This window comes from Anolis sagrei, chromosome X (genome assembly GCF_037176765.1).
Source record: "Anolis sagrei isolate rAnoSag1 chromosome X, rAnoSag1.mat, whole genome shotgun sequence".
Lineage (NCBI taxonomy): Eukaryota > Metazoa > Chordata > Lepidosauria > Squamata > Dactyloidae > Anolis > Anolis sagrei.
Window position 1 is genome coordinate 52,926,011 of NC_090034.1, and position 21,066 is coordinate 52,947,076.

Below are 21,066 nucleotides of genomic sequence, written 5' to 3' on the forward strand. Positions count from 1 at the left end.
ATTCATAGGAGTTGTAGATACTGAGATGTTCACCTGCAATCTAAGAGCACGCTGAACTCCACCAATAATGGACCTGGAACTCACTTGGCACACAGAAGCCCCATGACCAACAAAACATATTGGAGGTCTTTGGAGGAATTTATAGGAGTTGTAGTTCACCTACATTCAGAGCGCACTATGAACTCAAACAATGATGGATCTGGACCAAACTTGTTATGCACACCTGATATGCCGATATTTGAATACTGGTGGGATTTGAGGGGAATTGGCTTGGACATTTTGGAGTTGTAGGTACTGGCATGTATAGTTCACCTGCAATCAATGAGCACTCTGAACTCCACCAAAGGTGGAATTGGTTCACACTTAGCACACAGAGCTCCCATGACCAGCAAAAAATGCTGAAGGTCTTTGGGGGAAATTCACCTTGATTTGGGGGAGTTGTAGTTCACCTACATCAAGAGAGCACTGTGAAACCAAACACTGATGGATCTGGACCAAACTTGACACACATACCTGATATGTTGAAATTTGATTACTGGAGGGCTTTGGGGGGAATTGACCACCTTTTCTGGGAGTTGTAGTTCACCCACAACCACATAAACTGATGATGGACCTGGACCACACTTGGCACACAGAACCCCCATGACTAACCAGCCTACTGGAGGGGTTTGAGAGGACTAACTCATCGTAGTGGGAGTTGTAGTTTACCCTACAGCCAGAGAGCATATTGAACTCCACCGATGATGCATCCTGAGCAAACTTGTCCAACATTTCTAACTTCAAGTACTGATGGAGCTTCTCGGGATTAACCTGGCATTATGTGAGTTGTAGTTCACCCATAACCTTATGCCTTTTGTGCAATAAAAACAGACTTTTTCAAATAACCCAGGCAGCGAGTTGTATATAATTTTAACCATAACCACAATCCATATATATATATGACTTTCTATATGTATTTCAGATTTCAATACCAATGTCAAAAATACATAGTATGATTTCATTTAGGATTTGTGCTACATTAGAACAGTAAAGCCTTAAGTAAAATACACATTAAATATTAATTAACAAAAAAGGTGTGAATACTAAACTAATCTGGGATTCTGCTATTGCAACACATCCGATGAAGTAGTTTAAAACCAGTATAAAGAAAGATCAGGACTAAATACGTTCCAGTCTACTTGGAATACACAAAGCTCATTCCAGAAGCATGTTTAAGGACTGGTCCAAGAGTCCAGAAGAAACTTGACTCCCAATGTGACCACCATCTCACTTTCTTTGCTAGTTAACTTGTACCCAGTATATATATGGATTGCAGTTATAGCTGAAAGAGCGTAAGATAAATAGGCATAAGATAAATAGCATTTTTTCACAAGTCAAGAAAAAGCGACACTGGTGGACTCTTTCTCCTTTGAATAATTTGTGCATCAAATGTTAAAAAAAAATCCGCTTTATTTCTCACTTTTATTACAAAACCCATATTCCCTCCAAGGGGGTCATACATGAAGGCAAATATGTCATCGACAAATGTGTTGAAAAGACAGAAAAAGGATGGTCGGCGTTTCCAAAAAGCCGAAGGTGGAGTGATTCGAATGTGAGCATCCAAAGGGGCAGTGGACACCCAATTCCTCAATTTATTGGGAGTCGTTTAGGAAAGACATTCTCCTCAAAAGAGAACAAACAAGTTGGGACCAATGACATTTACATTATTATTCATTGAGACAGACTGCTAAAAAAATTCCCTTGAAAACATTCCAGAAGCAATGTTTTCACGAAGTCAATCCCTCCCTCCATCTGGGAGAATCCGAAACGGGAAACAAATCACAAAATTGCAATAGGGTGAGAAGGGGCTATGGAGTTTTGTGAGTCGCTTCCCCGTAACGCAAACCGTAACGCAATTCAGTGCCAATAATGTAAATACAGAAAGGGGAGGCACCACAAGATCCAATGCCTTGAAGATGGCAAAAAGGAGTGACATAAAAGAGAGGCCATCAGCACCCCAGGATTGCCAATATCCTGGCCCTGATTCACCAAAACCAAGCATTTATTGAAGGCAAAGTCCAATTCTGAAGGGCTGATGGTCCGTTCTGGATCGTTTTTGCAATGAGGCAAGACAAGCAAAAGGAAACACGCCCTCCCCGTAAAACCAGTATCTAAAACCCCAGTAAAACAGGGACTGGGAAGGATTCCCCCTAAGTAGAAGAAGCCACTTCCCCAATTCCAAGAGTCATTAATAATACATACAAGATGAAACCGAACCCTCATTCGAGGTTTGGAGACAGGATTTTTGTTCGGCGACGGAGTTCAAAAAGCGTCTCACCAAATCAGGGCGTTCCGCAGGCGGCGTTCTCCTGTCCACAGGTTGGATTTGGAAGAAGAGGGTCGCCAATCATGATGTGGACAGAACAGGTTCCAACAGAAGGGCACCATCTTAAGACCTCTGGAAAGCAAAGATAGGAAAGAGGAAAGAAGACGCAAGGCGAGAGAGACGTCAAACGGCATTAATTTGACATTGGAAGGAAGAGAAGAAAGGGAGAAAGAAAGGTAGGTAGGAAACAGAGAAGGAATCCAATGGTGCCTCTAGGCAAGTCCCAATCTCTCAGCTTTCGAGAAAGACAAACGCAAATCCCCTTTGAATTAATCTTGACAAGAAAACTCTGTGAGAGGGTTGTTTTAGGATTGCCCTAAGTCTGAAATGACTTGAAGGAACACAACAAAAACAAACAAACAAACAACTATAATCTAGACCCCCAACGGTTTGAGAGACCCTAAACCGGCCCTCGGCTTGAAACGTTTTGAGGATCCCCAGGAGGCTGCGGGACCATCCCTTTATTACCTGGACTATACGCTCTCCACCTCTGGGACACGCTCCACTTCCTCTTCCTCCTCCTCATCTTCCTCTTCCTCCTCGCCGTCTTCAGGCCCAACTTTTGTCAGTGAGGCCTCTCCATCCTTCGCAATCTCCTCGACGTGGGCCAACATGTCAGCCATCAGGGCTTCCTCCAGGCGCTTCCGCACTTGCTGGACCAGCTCTTCCTGCTTCCTGTTGAGCGGGAGAAAGAGGAGGCATAGGCTCCTGGTGATGCAGCCTAGGATTGCATTAGCTTTTTTTGCTGCTGCACCACACTGTTGGCTAGTGTTGAAGTTGGGATCGACTAAAACGTGTATGTCTTTCCAGGTGAGCAACAGGGTAGAGTGGCCTTCCCTCACTACTCTGCTGTCCACACCCCAATACCTGATGTCTTCGTCGGTCACCATAAAGGCCTTGCAGAGGGGCTGGGAGGTGTTCAGCCAAACGCCAGGGTTCTTCTCCACGGCAGCCGAAAGCTGACCGGTGATGGGCATGGTGCTGGTGTGGAGGGCGCTGGCGATGGCTGAGAGGAGGGTCTCATCCGTGCAGCCAGGTCCCACACCTGCAGGAAGGAAGGGAGGGAGGGGGAGAGAGGCCCCCAAAGGACCCATTAGACTCCACTTCCTGTCCCGGCGGACCATGGAGTTGTATTAGAGGACCAAGAGACATCCTGTATAAGAATCTGCTATGCAATGCTATGGTAGGCCCAACCTTTTTTGTGACCAGGGACCACTCTCCAACATTAGTACATAATAATAATGTATTGTCGAAGGCTTTCATGGCTGGAATCACTAGGTTCTTGTGGGTTTTTTCGGGCTATAGAGCCATGTTCTAGAGGCATTTCTCCTGACGTTTCGCCTGCATCTATGGCAAGCATCCTCAGAGGTAGTGAGGTCTGTTGGAATTAGGACAATGGGTTTATATATCTGTGGAATGGCTGAGGTGGGGCAAGGAGCTCTTCCCTGCTGCAGTTAGGTGTGAATGTTTCAGCTGATCACCTTCATTAGCATTTGAAGGCCTGCCTGAGCCTGGGAAAATCTCTTGCTGGGAGGTGTTAATCTGTGCCTGGTTGTTTCCTCTCTGCTGTTTTGCTGTTGTAATTTTAGAGTTTTTTAATACTGGTAGCCAGATTTTGTTCATTTTCATGGTCTCTTCCTTTCTGTTGAAATTGTCCACATGCTTGAGGATGCTTGCCATAGATGCAGGTGAAACGTCAGGAGAAATGCCTCTAGAACATGGCTCTATAGCCCGAAAAAACCCACAAGAACCTACATAATAATAATAAAAATCCTTTATTTATACCCCGCTAACATCTCCCAAAGGACTCGGTGCGGCTTACAAGAGGCTGAGGCCCATCACATCAATAAAACAACAGCATAACAAATACAACAATAAATAAACTCATAAAACAAGCAATAAACATTAAAACTATAGCAATAAGCATTAGACAATAACACCATGACACATTTAAAACTAAGGCCGGGCGAAATGTAATGATTAAAATTTTAAAATGCTGAACATGACAGGTGAGATTGATAGGTTTTTGGAGATAGGTGCGATGTACAAAACAGGTTACGAATCAGTTTTTGCTCAACTTGAGATTTGGTTTAGTTATTTGGGGTGCTGATTCAGAAAACTGCATTGGATAGACCACATTAGCTCTAGTTTCTGATACAGAACATATGCCATCAAGTAGTCGCCGTTTTCTCAACCACAAAAACCATATTTAATAATCTAGAGCTGATGTGGTAGTAATAATCTTTCGTGGGTAGTCAGTCTCTCCCCTCACATTGCCTCGGAACTATATGAGGGTTTCACGAGACCAGTTTTGAAGCAACAGTAATGGTGAGGCAGCGCACCATATTTTCGTTCTTGCAGACCACTGATGGTCTACGAACTGCAGGTTGGGAACCACTGCTCTAGGTCCTCTAATGCAGCATTTCTCAATCTGGGGGTCACAAGGGGGTGTCAGAGGGGTCGCCAAAGACCATCAGAAAACACAGCATTTTCTGTTGTTCATGGGGGTTCTGTGTGGGAAGTTTGGCCCAATTCTATCTTTGGTAAGGTTCGAGATGCTCTTTGATTGTAGGTAAACTATAAATCCCAGCAACTACAACCCCCAAGTGTCAAGGTCTATTTTTCCCAACTCCACCAATGTTCACATTTGGGCATATTGAGTATTCGTGCCAAGTTTGGTCCAGATCTATCATTGTTTGCGTCCACAGTGCTCTATAGATGTAAGTGAACTACAACTCCAAAACTCAAGGTCAATGCCCATCAAACCCTTCCAGTATTTTCTGTCATGGGAGTTCCGTGTGCCAAGTTTGGTTCAATTCCATAGTTGGTGGAGTACAGAATGCTCTTTGTAGGTGATCTATAAATCCCAGCAACTACAACTCCCAAATGATAAAATCAACCCACCCAAACCCACCAGTATTCCAATTGAGGCATATTGGGTATATGTGCAAAATTTGGTCCAGTGAATGAAAACACATCCTGCATATCAGTTATTTATATTACGATTCATAACAGTAGCAAAATTACAGTTATGAAGTAACAACGAAAATAATTTTATGGTTGGGGGTTACCACAACATGAGGAAATGTATTAAAGGGTCATGACATTAGGAAGGTTAAGAAACACTGTTCTAATGAAATGCTATAGTATCCTTCCATGCAATGTTATTGCATCCTTCTATGCAACACTATGGCAGACTTTGCTAGGTCCTTTAATGAAATGTTATAGTAGCCTTCCATGCAACACTATGGCCGACTTCTCCTAGAATTGCATTGGAGGGGCCTAGTGATTCCATAGGGAGGCCATTCCCCTTCTGGGGCAGAATCGGGATCCCAGATCATTTTGGGACGCAGTTTAGGATTGTGGGAACTGCTGGACTCAGCCTTCAAAATTGACAGAGCGAACCCACCTTGCAGACCCTTCGGGAGATCCATTGTTTTGACCAGCTCCTCAGCGATATCGAACGCGTTGAGGCCACTCAGTTTCTTCTCCCAGAAAAGCTGAGAGAAAAGAGAGAGGAGCTTTTGTTCAACATCTCCAGGTTCAGCACACTTTGAACATTAACACTGGCATCACACTAAACCATGGTTTGTTAACTACGGTTTATGGCTTTAAACCAGGATCATCCTACAGACTTAACAGATCGGTGTGTCCTTCCAATTTTTGGACCCACAGCCACCTGCTTAGATATCATAGCAAACCATGGTTGAAACAAGCCAGCTTTCATCAGCAACAATAGTCTTCCAATTAAACCACGGTCCAGCGCAAGCCTTCCACAGACAAAAATGTAACACAAAGCCTTACCTGTCTGGGCTGGTCGACTGCTTTCTGGGGGTCTGTCTTCACTTTGTTGCTGGGGTGGTTGGTGATTTTGGTCACCGGCTGTTTGAAAATGGAAGCCGTCTGCCGGACGGGGAGCGCCGTATTGAGGTCCGGTTTGCCCTAAGAAGGAAAACAGGAATGAAGCAGGAGGCCCAAAGGAGGCAATAAATGGCAGCCTTGGACTACCAACTGCATCCACCCCAAGCCTCATGGAACCGGAGTCCAAAGCCAGGGGAGGATGGAAGGCCACAGCAATGTGAAACCCACAGACATTTAGAAGGGGAACGATGATGATATTGTCAAAAAAAGCCTTCATCCTCAACAAAGATCAATAGACCCTTCATTTATTTTAGGATCAATGATGGGGATGTTGTGCCATATGTGGTTCAGAACCATCCAGTCACAGAGGAGCCTTTGTTGGTCATGGGCTTCTGTGTGCCAAGTTAGTTCCAGATCAATCGTTGGTGGAGTTCAGAGTTCTCTTAGATTGTAGGTGAACTATACATGCCAGGACCTACAACTCCTATGAATCATGGTGAATTCTCCCCAACCTCTCTAGTATGTTGAGTTGATGATCAATGCCTCTGTTTGCTTTGTGCTACAGAAAAGAATAGGAAAGGGGTAAGGGAGAGGCAGTGGGTGGGGTCATGCAAATTCCACACCAATGGAGAGAGTAAGAAACACTGGGATGTCTGTGGTGGAGGAAACACATCAAATCTAGGATGAAATTGTCCCGTATGAAAGCCTTCACTTGAGTGGTGGGCAGGATGGTGTTTGTGGAAAACATTGTCAGGGCTCTTGGACATGTTAATGGCTCTCACTATAACCTGCAATGTTATTGAAGGGAGGGCCATTAGTGTCTTCTGAGTAGTGGAAGTTATAGCTGTTTGTGGAGGAAGGAGCTTGTCTGTGTAAGTCAGTGGATCTCAACCTGTGGGTTCTCGGGCCTACAACTCCCAGAAATCCCAGCCAGTTTACCAGCTGTTAGAATTTTTGGGAGTTGAATGCCAAAATATCTGGGGACCCACAGGTTGAGAACCACTGGTGTAAGTGGACACTCTAGCCCAGGTGTTCTTAAACTAAGGCCCAGGGGCCAGATATGGCCTTCCAAGGTCATTTACCCGACCCTTGTTCAGGGTCAACCTAAGTCTGAAACTACTTGAAAGCACACAACCACAGAAACTGACGATGGACCTGGACCACACTTGGCACACAAAACCCCCATGACTAACCAGCCTACTGGAGGGGTTTGAGAGGACTAACTCATCGTAATGGGAGTTGTAGTTTACCCTACAGCCAGAGAGCACATTGAACCCCACCGATGATGCATCCTGAGCAAACTTGTCCAACATGTCTAACTTCAAGTACTGATGGAGCTTCTTGGGATTAACCTAGCATTATGTAAGTCGTAGTTCACCCATAACCCTATGCCTTTTGTGCAATAAAAAATGATGTTTTCAAATAACCCAGGCAGCGTCAGGTATCCAAGCTAGTTGTATATAATTTTAACCATAACCAAAATCCACACATATATATATGACTTTCTATATGTATTTCAAATTTCAATATCACTGTCAAAAATACATAGTATGATTTCAGGATTTGTGAACAACAACAATCCTATCTCACCAGCCAAAAGCAGGCCCACACTTCCCATTAATATACTAATAAGTTTATATTTGTTAAAATTGCTCTTCATTTTAATTATTGCATTGCTTTTAAGCGGTTTTGCACTACAAATAAGATATGTGTAGTGTGCACAGAAATTCATTAATTTTTCTTTTCAAATTAGAATCTGGCCCTCCAACAGTTTGAGGGACTGTGACCTGGCCCTCTGTTTAAAAAGTTTGAGGACCCCCTGCTCTAGCCACACACACACATACATATTTTCACTTTTATTATGTGGATAAATGAAGGGGATGTTGTGCCAAGTCTGATCCAGAACCTCCCAGCCACAGGCAAGCCTTTGCAGTACAGAACAACCAATCAACATACATACCTTACCTTTTGAGAGAGAGATTAGGCAGATATATAGATAGTAGATAGATAGATAGCCAGGTAAGGTAGGTATATAGATTAGGCAGATAGACTAGAGTGACTGACAGACAGATAACTAGATTAGTTGTATAGATAGATAGATTAGGCAGAGAGAGGGGGGGGGATGATACATAGATAGTTAGGATAGGCAGGTAGATAGACTGATAAATTATATAGATAGGTTAGGCACATTGATATATAATTGATGGGGTAGGCCAGTGGTTCTCAACCTAGGGTCCCCAGATGTTTTTGGCCTACAACTCCTAGAAATCCCAGCCAGTTTACCAGCTGTTAGGATTTCTGGGAGTTGTAGGCCAAAAACATCTGGGGACCCCAGGTTGAGAACCACTGGGATAGGCAGATAGATTGATAAGGTATATAGTTTAGGCAGATATATATAGATAGATTAGATAGATATATGGGGTAGGAAGGTAGGTAGAAAGATGGACAAGGTATATAGATTAGGCAGATAAATAGATAGCTGGACAAGGTATACAGATTAGACAGACAGGGAGGGAGGTAGATACAGAGATAGATTAGGTATAGCTAGATTAGGCAGATAGATTAAATAGAAGATTTGATTTGTTGTTGAAGGCTTGCATGATCGGAATCACTGGGTTGCTGGAAGTTTTTCGGGCTGTATGGCCATGTTTCAGAAGCATTATCTCCTGACGTTTTGCCTGCATCTATGGCAGGCACCCTCAGATGGTTTGATTGATTGGTAGTTGAATGGCTAGATTAGGCAGATATACTGTATAGATTAGGCAGATAGAGAGAGGGGGATAGATGTATTTGCTTTGTTATTATTCTGCTTTTCAGTTGATATTGGGACTCAACAACAACAGCTACAGTATGGGACGGGTGGGCTCCTTAAGAAAGGGAAAGGCAATGTTTCTGGAGGGGCTGGCTCTGGCTCACCTTGGCCTGGCTGGCGCAGTCATAGCGCATCCGCTGGCGGTTCTTGTTGACTTTGCTCATCAGCATCTTCCCTGTTCGGAAGTCGAAGGTGCTGAGATCCATGGAGCTGCCCAGATAGCGGGCCAGTTGGGGCTTGCTGCGGAACTTTTTCCCACTCGGGCTGCAGGACAGGAGACAAGACACACCATGATCAAAATGATGTTTCCCGCATCATGGAATGCAAAGCACGATGGCGCAAAGGAAATATGTTCCTGGATGCCACAAGTAGCTAAAGGATACCACTGAATCCTATGGGGGGACCTAGAAAATGCTTTGTTGTGGTATATAGGGCAGAAAGATAATAATAATAATAATAATAATAATAATTATTATTATTATTATAACACTAATGTAGGATAAATTTATAGGGCAACATTCTTTTCCAAAAGGAATACATGGTCAACAAATAGGTCACCAGTTTGAACTCGCTAGTTCTTAAAGTTTGTATTATTACTATCTATTAATTGATTTATGTATTGCTTGTTATTATTATTATTGTTATTATTATCTATTAATATCTAATCTAATTATTATTTTTGTTATTATTGCTATTGTTATTAATATCTATTATTATCACTTAATATTTATTAATTTATAACTATCTATAAATATTATTAATCATTATTTATGGAGCCCCCGGTGACGCAGTGGGTTAAACCCCTGTGCCGGCAGGACTGAAGACTGACAGGTTGCAGGTTTGAATCCGGGGAGAGGCGGATGAGCTCCCTCTATCAGCTCCAGCTCCTCATGCGGGGACACGAGAGAAGCCTCCCACAAGGATGATAAAACATCAAAAAATCATCCAGGCGTCCCCTGGGCAACGTCCTTGCAGACGGCCAATTCTCTCACACCAGAAGCGACTTGCAATTTCTCAGGTCGCTCCTGACACGACAAAAAAATATCATTATTTATTATTTTTATTGTTAACAGCCTGCCTCAGGGGAGCGTGCTTGCTCCATCAATGTTTAATATTTACACAAATGATCAGCCACTGCCAGAAGGGACAGAGAATTTCATCTATGCTGATGATCTTGTCATCACTGCTCAAGCATGGAGCTTTGAAATGGTTGAACAGAAGCTCCCCAAAGCTTTAGGTGCTCTTACTGCCTATTACAGGGAAGACCAGCTGATTCCTAATCCATCTAAAATGCAGATGTGTGCTTTTCACCTTAAGAACAGGCAAACAGCTCAAGGTCTGAGGATAACTTGGGGAAGGAACCCTACTGAAGCACACCACTCTGGACCATGCCCTGACTTACAAGAAGTATTGCTTGACTGTGAAGCAAAAGTGGGTGCTAGAAATAATGTCATACGAAAGCTAAATCTGGGGATCACAACCAGACACAGTGAAGACATCTGCCCTCACACTTTGCTACTCTGTTGCTGAGTATGCATGCTCAGTATGGAATACATATCATCATGTTAAAACAGTGGTGGATGTGGCTCTTAATGAGACATGCTGCATTATCACAGGATGTCCACGCCCTACACCGCTGGAGAAATTATACTGTTTAGCTGGTATTGCACCATCTGACATTCGTAAAGAAGTAGCAGCCAAGGCAGTGACATCTCCAGCCCATCCTCTGTTGGGGTATCAGTCAGCATGTCAATGACTTAAATCAAAAAATAGCTTCCTAAGATCTACAGAGATACTTGCGGGAACACCTCAGCAAACAAGAGTCCAAAAATGGCAGATTAAAACCTGGAACCTCAATCAATGGCTTATACCAAATGAGAGACTCCCTCTTGGGCACACAAAAGACTGGGCAACTTGGAAGGCGTTGAATAGACTGCACTCTGGCACCACCAGGTGCAGAGCCAACCTTAAAAAATAGGGCTACAAAGTGGAGTCCACAACATGTGAATGTGGGGAAGAGCCAACCACAGACCACTTACTACAATGCAGCCTGAGCCCTACTACATGTACAATGGAGGACCTTCTCACAGCCACACTAGAGGTACTCCAAGTGGCCAGCTTCTGGTCAAGGGAAATTTAGTTTTAAACTTTGTTTGTGTTTTTGAATACGTTATAACTGTACTAGCAATTCGCTTCTGACACAATAAATAGTAGCAGTAATAGTAGACCTAAACGCACACACAATCTCAAGCTCAGAGCCAACATATATCATGAATAGCAGCGAAAATGGGACAAAGAAGTTCAATAAGGGGTCATGGGATTTTTTTCTGCGTTCCGAAACAAAACCCACTTTCTTTGGTTAAAAACAACAAAAAAGGCAGCTGCGAAGCGGCAAAAAACGATTCAGCAGGCCCTTTGCACCCCAAAGCATTGTGAGCCCATTTCAATGGCCCCAACGTTCTGCCTTTCATCCCTTGACGGATCCGAAGACTAAGGCCTCCGTGGCCATTCAGGCAGCTTTCAGATGTCTGATTTACCCAGAAAATAAGGCTCAAACTCTCCTCCTTTGTTCCTTTTATATTTGGGAGACGAAAAAGCAAGGCGCTCAGACCGGGTACTTTGTCCCATTAGAAAGCAATTTCAAGTGGAGGATCAATGGAAATCATTAATTTTTTTTGAAAGAACAAACTTAAGCCAAAAATTCTGGGTAACTTAACAGCGTGCAAACCTTCTCCCTTTTCCAAGCTTTATTTTACTGGACAAAACATATGTGTGTATGTGTATGCGTACACACAGACACACACATATCCATAGTGAGATAGCTCAAATGCAAGATGCAAGTGTAATCATGAAATGCATTGGACTAGATTAGACAAATACAGTTATCGAGTGGGAAGAGACCCCAAAGACCTTCCAGGTTAAACTCTACCAGGCAGGATATACACAATCCAATCCCTCTTGACAGTTGGCCATCTAGCCAGTGGAGCCCCCGGTGGAGCAGTGAGTTAAACCCCTGTGCCGGCAGGACTGAAGACCGACAGGTCGCAGGTTCGAATCCGGGGAGAGGCGGATGAGCTCCCTCTATCAGCTCCTCATGTGGGGACACGAGAGAAGCCTCCCACAAGGATGATAAAAATATCAAAATCATCCAGGCGTCCCCTGGGCATCGTCCTTGCAGACGGCCAATTCTCTCACACCAGAAGCGACTTGCAGTTTCTCAAGTCGCTCCTGACACGACCAAAAAAAAAAAATCTAGCCAGTGCTTCAAAACCTCCAGGGAAGGAGATTCCAATACAGATATTCCACCATCGAGCCACTCCTTTTGTGTCATTTGAACCGATATCACCATTGTGTACTAGAACAGAGAATCGCACTGGTTTCTTAGACAGGTCTTCTCCTTGTCCCCCTAAAGCTCTAACTATGGGCCATTCCTTGTCCATAAGCATTATCAATGGGCCATGCCTTGTCCATCTCATCTCAAGCCCTATCTATGGGCCATGCCTTGTCCATCTAAAGCCCTATATGGACTATTAATTGTCTGTCTAAAGCCCTATTTGCCATGCCTTGTCCATCTCAAGCCCTACTATGGGTCATTCCCTGTCCATCTCAAGGGCTATCTATGGGCAATTCTTTATCCATCTAAAGCCCCACTATGGGTCATTCCTTGTCCATCTCAAGTCCTAACAATTTTCCATATCTTGTCCATCTAAAACCCTAAATATGGGCTATCTAGCTAACTGTTAGCTAGATAGACACAGTTCTAGTTAGGAATAGTTTACATGGATTTTCCTTTGAAAGTGTCTTAAACTCGAGTGAATGGTATAATATGTTATACTTACTTTGTACAAGTTGCTGTCTACATACAGGTCTAGACATGTTATTTCTGAACGTATATTTTCTGATTATATATGAGATTGTGTCAAATAATTAGTTAAAAAAATTAGGGGGAAAAAAGAAAGAAAGAAACAAACAAATAGGAGACAAATGTTATATAGTATGTTAATTTATAAGGTTCATCTCAAAAAGAATTAATATGTAAAAGAAAACAATCCTCATGGTGGTGGGAACTATAAATGTTGTGTATGTATTAAAATAAATATATATAATAAAAAGTATTTAATAATAAAAAAATAGGGGCCATTGCTTGTCCATATATTGTCCTAACTATGGGGCTTTCCTTGTCCATCTCAAGTCCTATCTATGGGCCATTCCTTGTCCATCTGATGCCCTCTCTTTGGGTGTTTCCTTGTCACTCTAAAGCCCGAACTATGATACCATTCCATGACCACCTATAGCCCTACTCGGGCCATTCCTTGTCCATATAAAGCCCTAACTATGAGCCATTTCTTGTGCACCTCAAGCCTTAACAAGCAATTCCTTGTGCATCTAAAGCCTTATGTATGAGCTATTCCTTGTGTATCTAAAGCCCAATATGTTGGTCCATTCCTTGTCCATCTAAAACCTGGTCTATGTTCCCTTGTCCCCCTTAAGCCCTATCTATGGTCTATTCCTTGTCCATCTACAGCCCAATCTATGGTCAATTCCTTGTCCATCTAAAGCCCGATATGTTGGTCCATTCCTTGCCCATCTAAAACCTGGTCTATGCTCCCTTGTCCCCTTAAGCCCTACCTACGGTCCATTCCTTGGCCATCTACGGCCCTAACTATGGGCAACCTTGTTTATCTCAAGCCGTATCTATGGGCCATTCCTTTTATTATTATTTAAAGCATTTATATTCCGCCCTTCTCACCCCGAAGGGGACTCAGGGCAGAGCACAACATATAAACAGCAAACATTCAATGCCTTTTCCATTCCAAGTCCTATCTATGGGCCATTCCTTGTGTATCAATTTTATCTTGCGCATTTGGCCCACCCACTGTAGTTTTTATTTCTCTGCATTTTACTTTGCGTCTGCTTATTGTATATTTGTTATTGTTTGTATTTTAATTTGATGTTATTATTTGTCTGCTATATTTTACTTTTCTGTATTGTAATTTTCAGGCTTAGCCTCATGTTAGCCACCCTGAGTCCCCTTTGGGGAGATGGTGGCGGGGTATAAATAAAGATCATCATCATCATTTAAAGCCTGATATGTTGGTCCATTCCTCTTTCACCTAAAATCTGGTCTATGGTCCCTTGTCCCCCTTAAGCCCTATCTATGGGCCATTCCTTGTGCATCTCAAGTCCTAGCTATAGGCAGGCATGTAGCCGGGGGGGGGGGGCTCGGGGGGCTTCAGCCCCCCCCCCGAAATTTTCATGGTGGTTCGCGAAAAGGCCTTACTGGTGCATTATTTAAACTGTTATGTTTATTAATATCATGATTTGATCACCATTCTCAATATATCCCATATGTATGGGGGTATTGGGGTAATGGTACAAAAGGTTTGCTAGGCTAGACCCTCTTTCACTCAGACTCAGCCCCCCCCGAAACTCAGCCCCCCCCGAAACCCCCTCTGAAAATTTTTTAGCCCCCCCCCCCCCCCGAAACGAAATCCTGGCTACGGGCCTGGCTATAGGCCATCGCTTCTTCATCTGAATCCCTATATATGGGCCATTCCTTGTGCATCTAAAGCACGCATGGCCAATGCCTGATCTCAAGCTATAGCTATAGGCCATTCCTTGCGCATCTCAAGCCCTGGCTATAGGCCACAGCTTCTCCATCTAAACACCTATCTATGGGCCATTCCTTGTGCATCTAGAGCCCTATATATGGGCCAATTCTTGTCCACCTAAAGCCCTATCTATGGTCAATTCCTTGTGCATCTAAAGCCCTAGCTATAGGCCACTACTTCTCCATCTAAAGCCCTATCTATGGGACATTCCTTGTCCATATAAAGACCTATCAATGAGCCATTCCTTGTCCATCTGAAGCCCTATCTATGGGCCATTCTTTGTGCATCTTGTGCCCTATTTATGGTCCATTCCTTGTCCATTTCAAGCCCTATGTATGGGCCATTCCTTGTGCATCTAAAGCCCTAATTATAAGCAATTCCTTGTTCATCTCAAGTGCTATCTTTGGGCCATTCCTTGTCCATTCCAAGCCCTATCTATGGGCCATTCCTTGGCCCTCTAAAGCCACAACTATATGAGACATTCCTTGTCCATTTCAAGCCCTAACTTTGGGCGTTTCCTTGTCTATTGCAAGTCCTAACTATCAGCCACTCCTTGCCCTAACTACAGGACATTCCTTGTGCATCTAAAGCCCTATCCATGAGCTATTCCTTGTGCATCTAAAGCCTGATCTATCGGCCATGGAGCCCCCGGTGGCGCAGTGGATTAAACCCTTGTGCCGGCAGGACTGAAGACCGACAGGTCGCAGGTTCAAATCCGGGGAGAGGTGGATGAGCTCCCTCTATCAGCTCCAGCTCCTCCTGCGGGGACATGAGAGAAGCCACCCACAAGGATGGTAAAACATCAAAACATCTGGGCATCCCCTGGGCAACGTCCTTGCAGACGGCCAATTCTCTCACACCAGAAGCGACTTGCAGTTTCTCAAGTCACTCCTGACATGACTCTCTCCCTCTCCCTCTCTATATATGGGCCATTCCTTGTCCTCATAAAACCTGGTCTGTGGTCCCTTGTCCCCCTTAAGCCCTATGTATGAGCCATTCCTTGTGCATCTAAGCCCTATCAATGGTCCATTCCTTGTTCTGCTAAAGCCCAATCTATGGGCTATTTCTTGTACATCTATGTTTCATTCCTTGTCCACATAAAGCCTGGTCTATAGTCCATTCCTTGTCCCTTTTAAGCTCCATCTATGGGCCATTTCTTGTGCATATGAAGCCCTAACTATGAGCCATTCCTTGCCCTAACTATGGGCCATTTCTTGTGTACCTCAAGCCTTAACTATGAGCTATTCTTTGTACATCTAAAGCCCTATCTATGAGCCATTCCATGTATAGTTAAAGCTCAATATGTTGGTCTATTCCTTTTCCACCTAAAACCTGGTCTACGGTATCTTGTCCCCCTTATGCCCTATCTATGAGCCATTCTTGTGCATCTAAAGCCCTATCTATGGTCCATTCCTTGTGAATCTAAAGCCCGATCTATGGTCCATTCTTTGTGCATCTCAACCCCTAGCTATGGGCCATTGCTTCTCCATCTGAAGCCCTGTCCCCCTAAAGCCTTATCTATGGGCCATTCCTTGTGCATCCCAAGCCCTAGCTTTAGGCCACTCCTTGTGCATCTCAAGCCCTAGCTATAGGCCATTGCTTCTCCATTTAAAGCCCTGTCTATGGACCATTCCTTGCCCATCTAAAGTCCTATTTATGGCCCTTTCTTGCCCACCTCAAGCCCTATTTATGGACCATTCCTTGTGCATCTCAAGCCCTAGATAGATGCCAATCCATGTGCATCTCAAGCCGTAGCTATAGGCCATTGCTTCTCCATTTAAAGCCCTGTCTATGGGCCATTCCTTGCCCATCTACAGTCCTATTTATGGACAATTCCTTGTGTATCTCAAGCTCTAGATATATGCCAATCCTTGTGCATCTCAAGCCCTAGCTATAGGCTATTGTTTCTCCATCTAAACACCTAACTATGGCCCATTCCTTATGCATCTTATGCCCTATCTATGGGCCATTCCTTGCCCATCTAAAGTCCTATCTATGGCCCTTTCTTGCCCATCTCAAGCCCTAGATATATGCCAATCCTTGTGCATCTCAAGCCCTAGCTATAGGCCATTGCTCCTCCATTTAAAGCCCTGTCTATGGGCCATTCCTTGCTCATCTAAAAGTCCTATCTATGGCCCTTTCTTGCCCATCTCAAGCCCTATTTATGGACCATTCCTTGTGCATCTCAAGCCCTAGATATATGCCAATCCTTGTGCATCTCAAGCCCTAGCTATAGGCTATTGCTTCTCCATCTAAACACCTATCTATGAGCCATTCCTTATGCATCTTATGACCTATCTATGAGCCATTCCTTATGCATCTTATGCCCTATCTATGAGCCATTCCTTGCCCATCTAAAGCCCCATCAATGACTAATTCCTTGTGCATCTTATGCCCCATCTATGGCTCATTCGTTCTGCATCAGAAGCCCTAGCTATAGACCATTGCTTTTCCACCTGAAGCCTTGACTGTGGGCCATGCCTTGTCCCCCTAAAGCCCCCCGTCCGCGGTCCCCCATTCACCTATAATAATAGACATCGCTCTTGCCAGCGGAGAGCCCCGATTTCCGCGTCACTTCTTCCCTTTTCCATCCCTGCGGGAGGGCAGAGCACTCCCACCTCTTCCGATCCATGGCTTCCGCCGCCAGTGAGGAGGGGTCGGGCTCGGGGTCGGCCCAGCCGCCTCCGCCTCGGGCGCTGGCTCCTGCCAGGGTGGCGGCTGCCGAGGGGGCCCAAAGCCGATCAGCTAAGCCTTGGCAGGCTCTTTGGCTTGGGGGCTGGCTGTTCCGGGATGACTCCCTCTGGGGATTGAGCAGGCTCTTCCGGCTGTCAAGCGCGCCTCCCTCCTCCCTGCCTGGGCTCCGAAGGGGGCGCTGTTCCTTCTGACGTCACGCAGGCCCCGCCCCCCTCTCAGTTCTTTTCCTATTGCTGACGTCACGCCCTCCTCCCAGCCCCTCCCTCTTCTCTCCGTTCCGAGAGGCTCTTCCTTTGCCATCCTTCCCTCCCGCCGCGGATTGTGCTCCGCAAGCCCTGCGCATGCGCGCCCTCTGAGCTCCCTTCGTTCTCGTTCTCCCAAGGAGAAAAAATGCAAATGAGGCGGCCGTTAAAGGAATGAATGAAAAAAAAAGTCCCGCCAATTTGGAAACGCTGTGCGAAGATCTTAACAACAACGTCTCACTTTTTTCCCCACATTTTCAATGTTAACAACAACAACAATATATATCATATAACATTAATATATATAACAATCTAATATCTACTATTATCTATTTAATATCAAGCAATATAATATATATACTATATAATAATATAGAATAATATATATAATATAATATTATCTATCTAATAATACAGCTAACAATGCAGTATAACAGAAATATGTAATAACAAAATCTTATAGATTATAATACACAATAAGTTAATATAAATATATATTGCATAAAATAATATATCTCTATATAGCTATATCTAATAATATAAAATCTTATCTATGATAATGTTATCATATCTATATATGATAATGAGAAATATACATTAGATATACAATATTATATATAATATAGAAATATATTAAATATCTAGTATATTGTAATATCGAATAATATAAATAGATATTTAATATTATAATTGAATAAAAATAGATGTTAGGTATATAAAATTACAAATAAAATATAATCTAATAGAAATATGTTAAATATGATACAATCTAAGAGAGATATAATACAAATGTAATAATATAATCTATTACTAGGTCATAATATAATAGAAACATGTATGTTCGATATACAGTAGACTAGAGTCTCAATTATCCAACATAAACAGGCCGGCAGAAAGTTGGATAAGCAAAAATATTGGATAATAAGGTGGAATTAAGGAAAAGCCTATTAAACATCAAATTATGTTATGATTTTACAAATTAAGCACCAAAACATCATGCTTTACAACAAATTGACAGAAAAAGCAGTTCAATACACGGCAACGTTATGTAATAATTACTATATTCATGAATGTATTGAAACAGCTGTGGATCTGGGTGGGAGGCGGACTGTGTTGGATAATACAGAACTTTGGATGAGTGAAGGATAGATAAGCGAGACTCGACTGTATATTAGAAATATGATATATTAAATAGAAATAAATCTATCTACATAATAAAAGTGAAAATATGTATGTGTGTATGTGGTTGGAGTGCCCACTTACACAGACAAGCTCCTGCTTCCACAAAAAGCCAGAGCTCCCACTACTTAGAAGGCACCAATGACCCAAGAGAAGGCTTTCATTTTGGGACCATTTCATCCTAGATTTTCTGGGGTTTTTTTCCCCCACCATAGACATCCCAGTGTTTCTTACTCCCCCCACTTGCATGACGCCATGCCCCACAGACTCTCCCTTAACCCTTTCCTATTCTTTTCTATGGCACACAACAAACAGAGGAATTGATCAGCAACTGAACATACTAGAAAGGTTTGGGGAGAATTCACCATGATTTACAGGAGTTGTAGGTCCTGGGATGTATAGTTCACTTGCAAACCAAGAGTACTCTGAACCCTACCAACGATGGACCTGGAACTAACTTGGTACACAGAAGCCACATGACCAACAAAACATACCGGTAGTCTTTGGAGGGATTTATAGGAGTTGGTAGTTAAACTACATCCAGAGCGCACTATGAAGCCAAACAATGATGGAACCAAACTTGGCATGCATACCCGATATGCCGACATTTGAATACTGGTGGGTCTGGAGGGGACATTTTGGAGTTGTAGGTACTGGGATTTATAGTTCACCTACAATCAATGAGTACTCTGAACTCCACCAAAGATGGAATTGGACCAAACTTGGCACACAGAACCCCCATGACTCACTCACTCTACTGGAGGGGTTTGAGGTGACTGACTCACCATAGTGGGAGTTATAGTTTACCCTACAGCCAGAGATGATGCATCTATAGCAAACTTGCCCAACAGTACAAACTTTAAGTACTGATGGAGTTTCTTCTGATGTGAGTTGTAGTTCACCCACAACCTTATGCATTTTGTACAATTAAGAAATTGACTTTTTAAAATAACCTGGGCAATGCCAGGAACCCAAGCTAGTATAATAATAAAAATATAATACAATATATTATATATTACAATTTCTATTAGATTATAACATAATAATATAATAGATAAACTTATATTATAATGTAGGATTGTGTTATAATCTAATAGAAATATGTATGTTGGATATATATTATAAATATGATATAATCTACTAGAAATATAGTATGTTACATAGAAATATATTATATATCTAAAATAAATAATATGTTTTAATCTAATAAAATATATGTTCGGTATAGAATGTTATAAATATGATATACAATCTAATAGAAATATGTTAAATATGTAATAATTTAAATTTAATAAATTACCTACATACCAATATTATAGCTATATAATATATTGCTATAATCTAATAGAAATATGTTTGATAAATCTGATATATTAAATAAAAATATATTAAATATGTAATATAAATTTCATATAGAACAATATTATAATATAAATGTAATATAGTATATCTATTAGATTATAACATAATAATATATTATATATTTATATTGTAATGTATTGTTATAAGCTAATAGAAATGTCAGATATAGAATGTTATAAATATGATATATTCTACTAGAAATATATTAAGATATACCATATTATAAATATAATCGAATAGAAATATGTATGTTAGGTATAAATATGACATATGAAATATTCTCACCTCAATATATTGTAATAGTTTATATATTATGAATAGAGAAGAATAAGAACAACTCCCAGAATCCCCAGAAACCATAAACTGGTAGCCCCCAAGAACAATGGGGCCACCCCAATCCCCAAAGGAAGTCCCAAAGGAAGCCCCTTCCTCTAATTATAGATAGACAGACAGATAGATATGGGGGCCACTCACCCCATAGAAGGAGAGCGTGGACCCCACTTGGGACCCCCAGTTGCCTTGGCCATCTTCTTCCTCTCTGTCTTTGGGGAAAGAGGGCGCCACGTGGTCTCCAAGACCCCCGCCCTCTGGCTTTCGCCCCCAAAGCCACGCCCCTCCCGCTCTCTCTCTCGGAAGCCGCGCCCCCTCGCTGCTGGAAGCCAATCTACACCCGATGTCTCTGGGAAGCCACGCCCCTTAAAAGCCAAGCTCCCTGAGCTGTTTGGGAAGCCACGCCCTCCCTCACTGTGAAGCCACGCCCCTCCCGCTTTCTCTCTCGGGGAGGCCCGTTTGTTCCCTATGCCTTTCACACCTTGAAGCCACGCCCCTCCCGCTCTCTGTGGGAAGCCCTCTCCTTCCCTCCCTGAATAGCCACGCCCTCTCTATATTTTGTATTCGTATTTGGAAGCCACGCCCCCTGTGAAGCCAAGTCCCTCTCAC

General features: G+C 42.9%; 1 protein-coding gene across 3 annotated transcripts; it reads right to left on the reverse strand.

Annotated features, from left to right (window-relative positions):
- Positions 1–1,429: 1,429 nt before the first annotated feature.
- Positions 1,430–20,724, reverse strand: MBD3 (methyl-CpG binding domain protein 3). Of its 3 annotated transcripts, none has more exons than XM_060785053.2 (7): positions 20,602–20,724; positions 9,143–9,302; positions 6,170–6,307; positions 5,775–5,865; positions 3,233–3,410; positions 2,834–3,040; positions 1,430–2,437 (listed from the first exon to the last, which is right to left on the reverse strand). In XM_060785053.2, exons 1-6 carry the CDS (start codon positions 20,652–20,654, stop codon positions 2,839–2,841), a joined length of 822 nt encoding a protein of 273 aa, XP_060641036.2. In that variant the 5' UTR covers positions 20,655–20,724; the 3' UTR covers positions 1,430–2,437; positions 2,834–2,838. The 3 variants fall into 3 exon arrangements, with proteins under 3 accessions (XP_060641036.2, XP_060641035.1, XP_060641037.1); XM_060785052.2 differs by lacking the exon at positions 20,602–20,724 and adding an exon at positions 17,173–17,533; XM_060785054.2 differs by lacking the exon at positions 20,602–20,724 and adding an exon at positions 17,269–17,532.
- Between the last annotated feature and the right edge of the window lie 342 nt (positions 20,725–21,066).

Excerpts from the sequence above, each read along its gene's own strand:
- MBD3 (XM_060785052.2), bottom strand. The coding sequence starts at position 17,282 with ATGGATCGGAAGAGGTGGGAGTGCTCTGCCCTCCCGCAGGGATGGAAA. Across the intron at positions 6,308-9,142 it reads ACTGCGCCAGCCAGGCCAAG|GGCAAACCGGACCTCAATAC; the intron begins GTGAGCCAGAGC and ends TTTCCTTCTTAG. Across the intron at positions 3,041-3,232 it reads GTGACCGACGAAGACATCAG|GAAGCAGGAAGAGCTGGTCC; the intron begins GTATTGGGGTGT and ends CCCGCTCAACAG.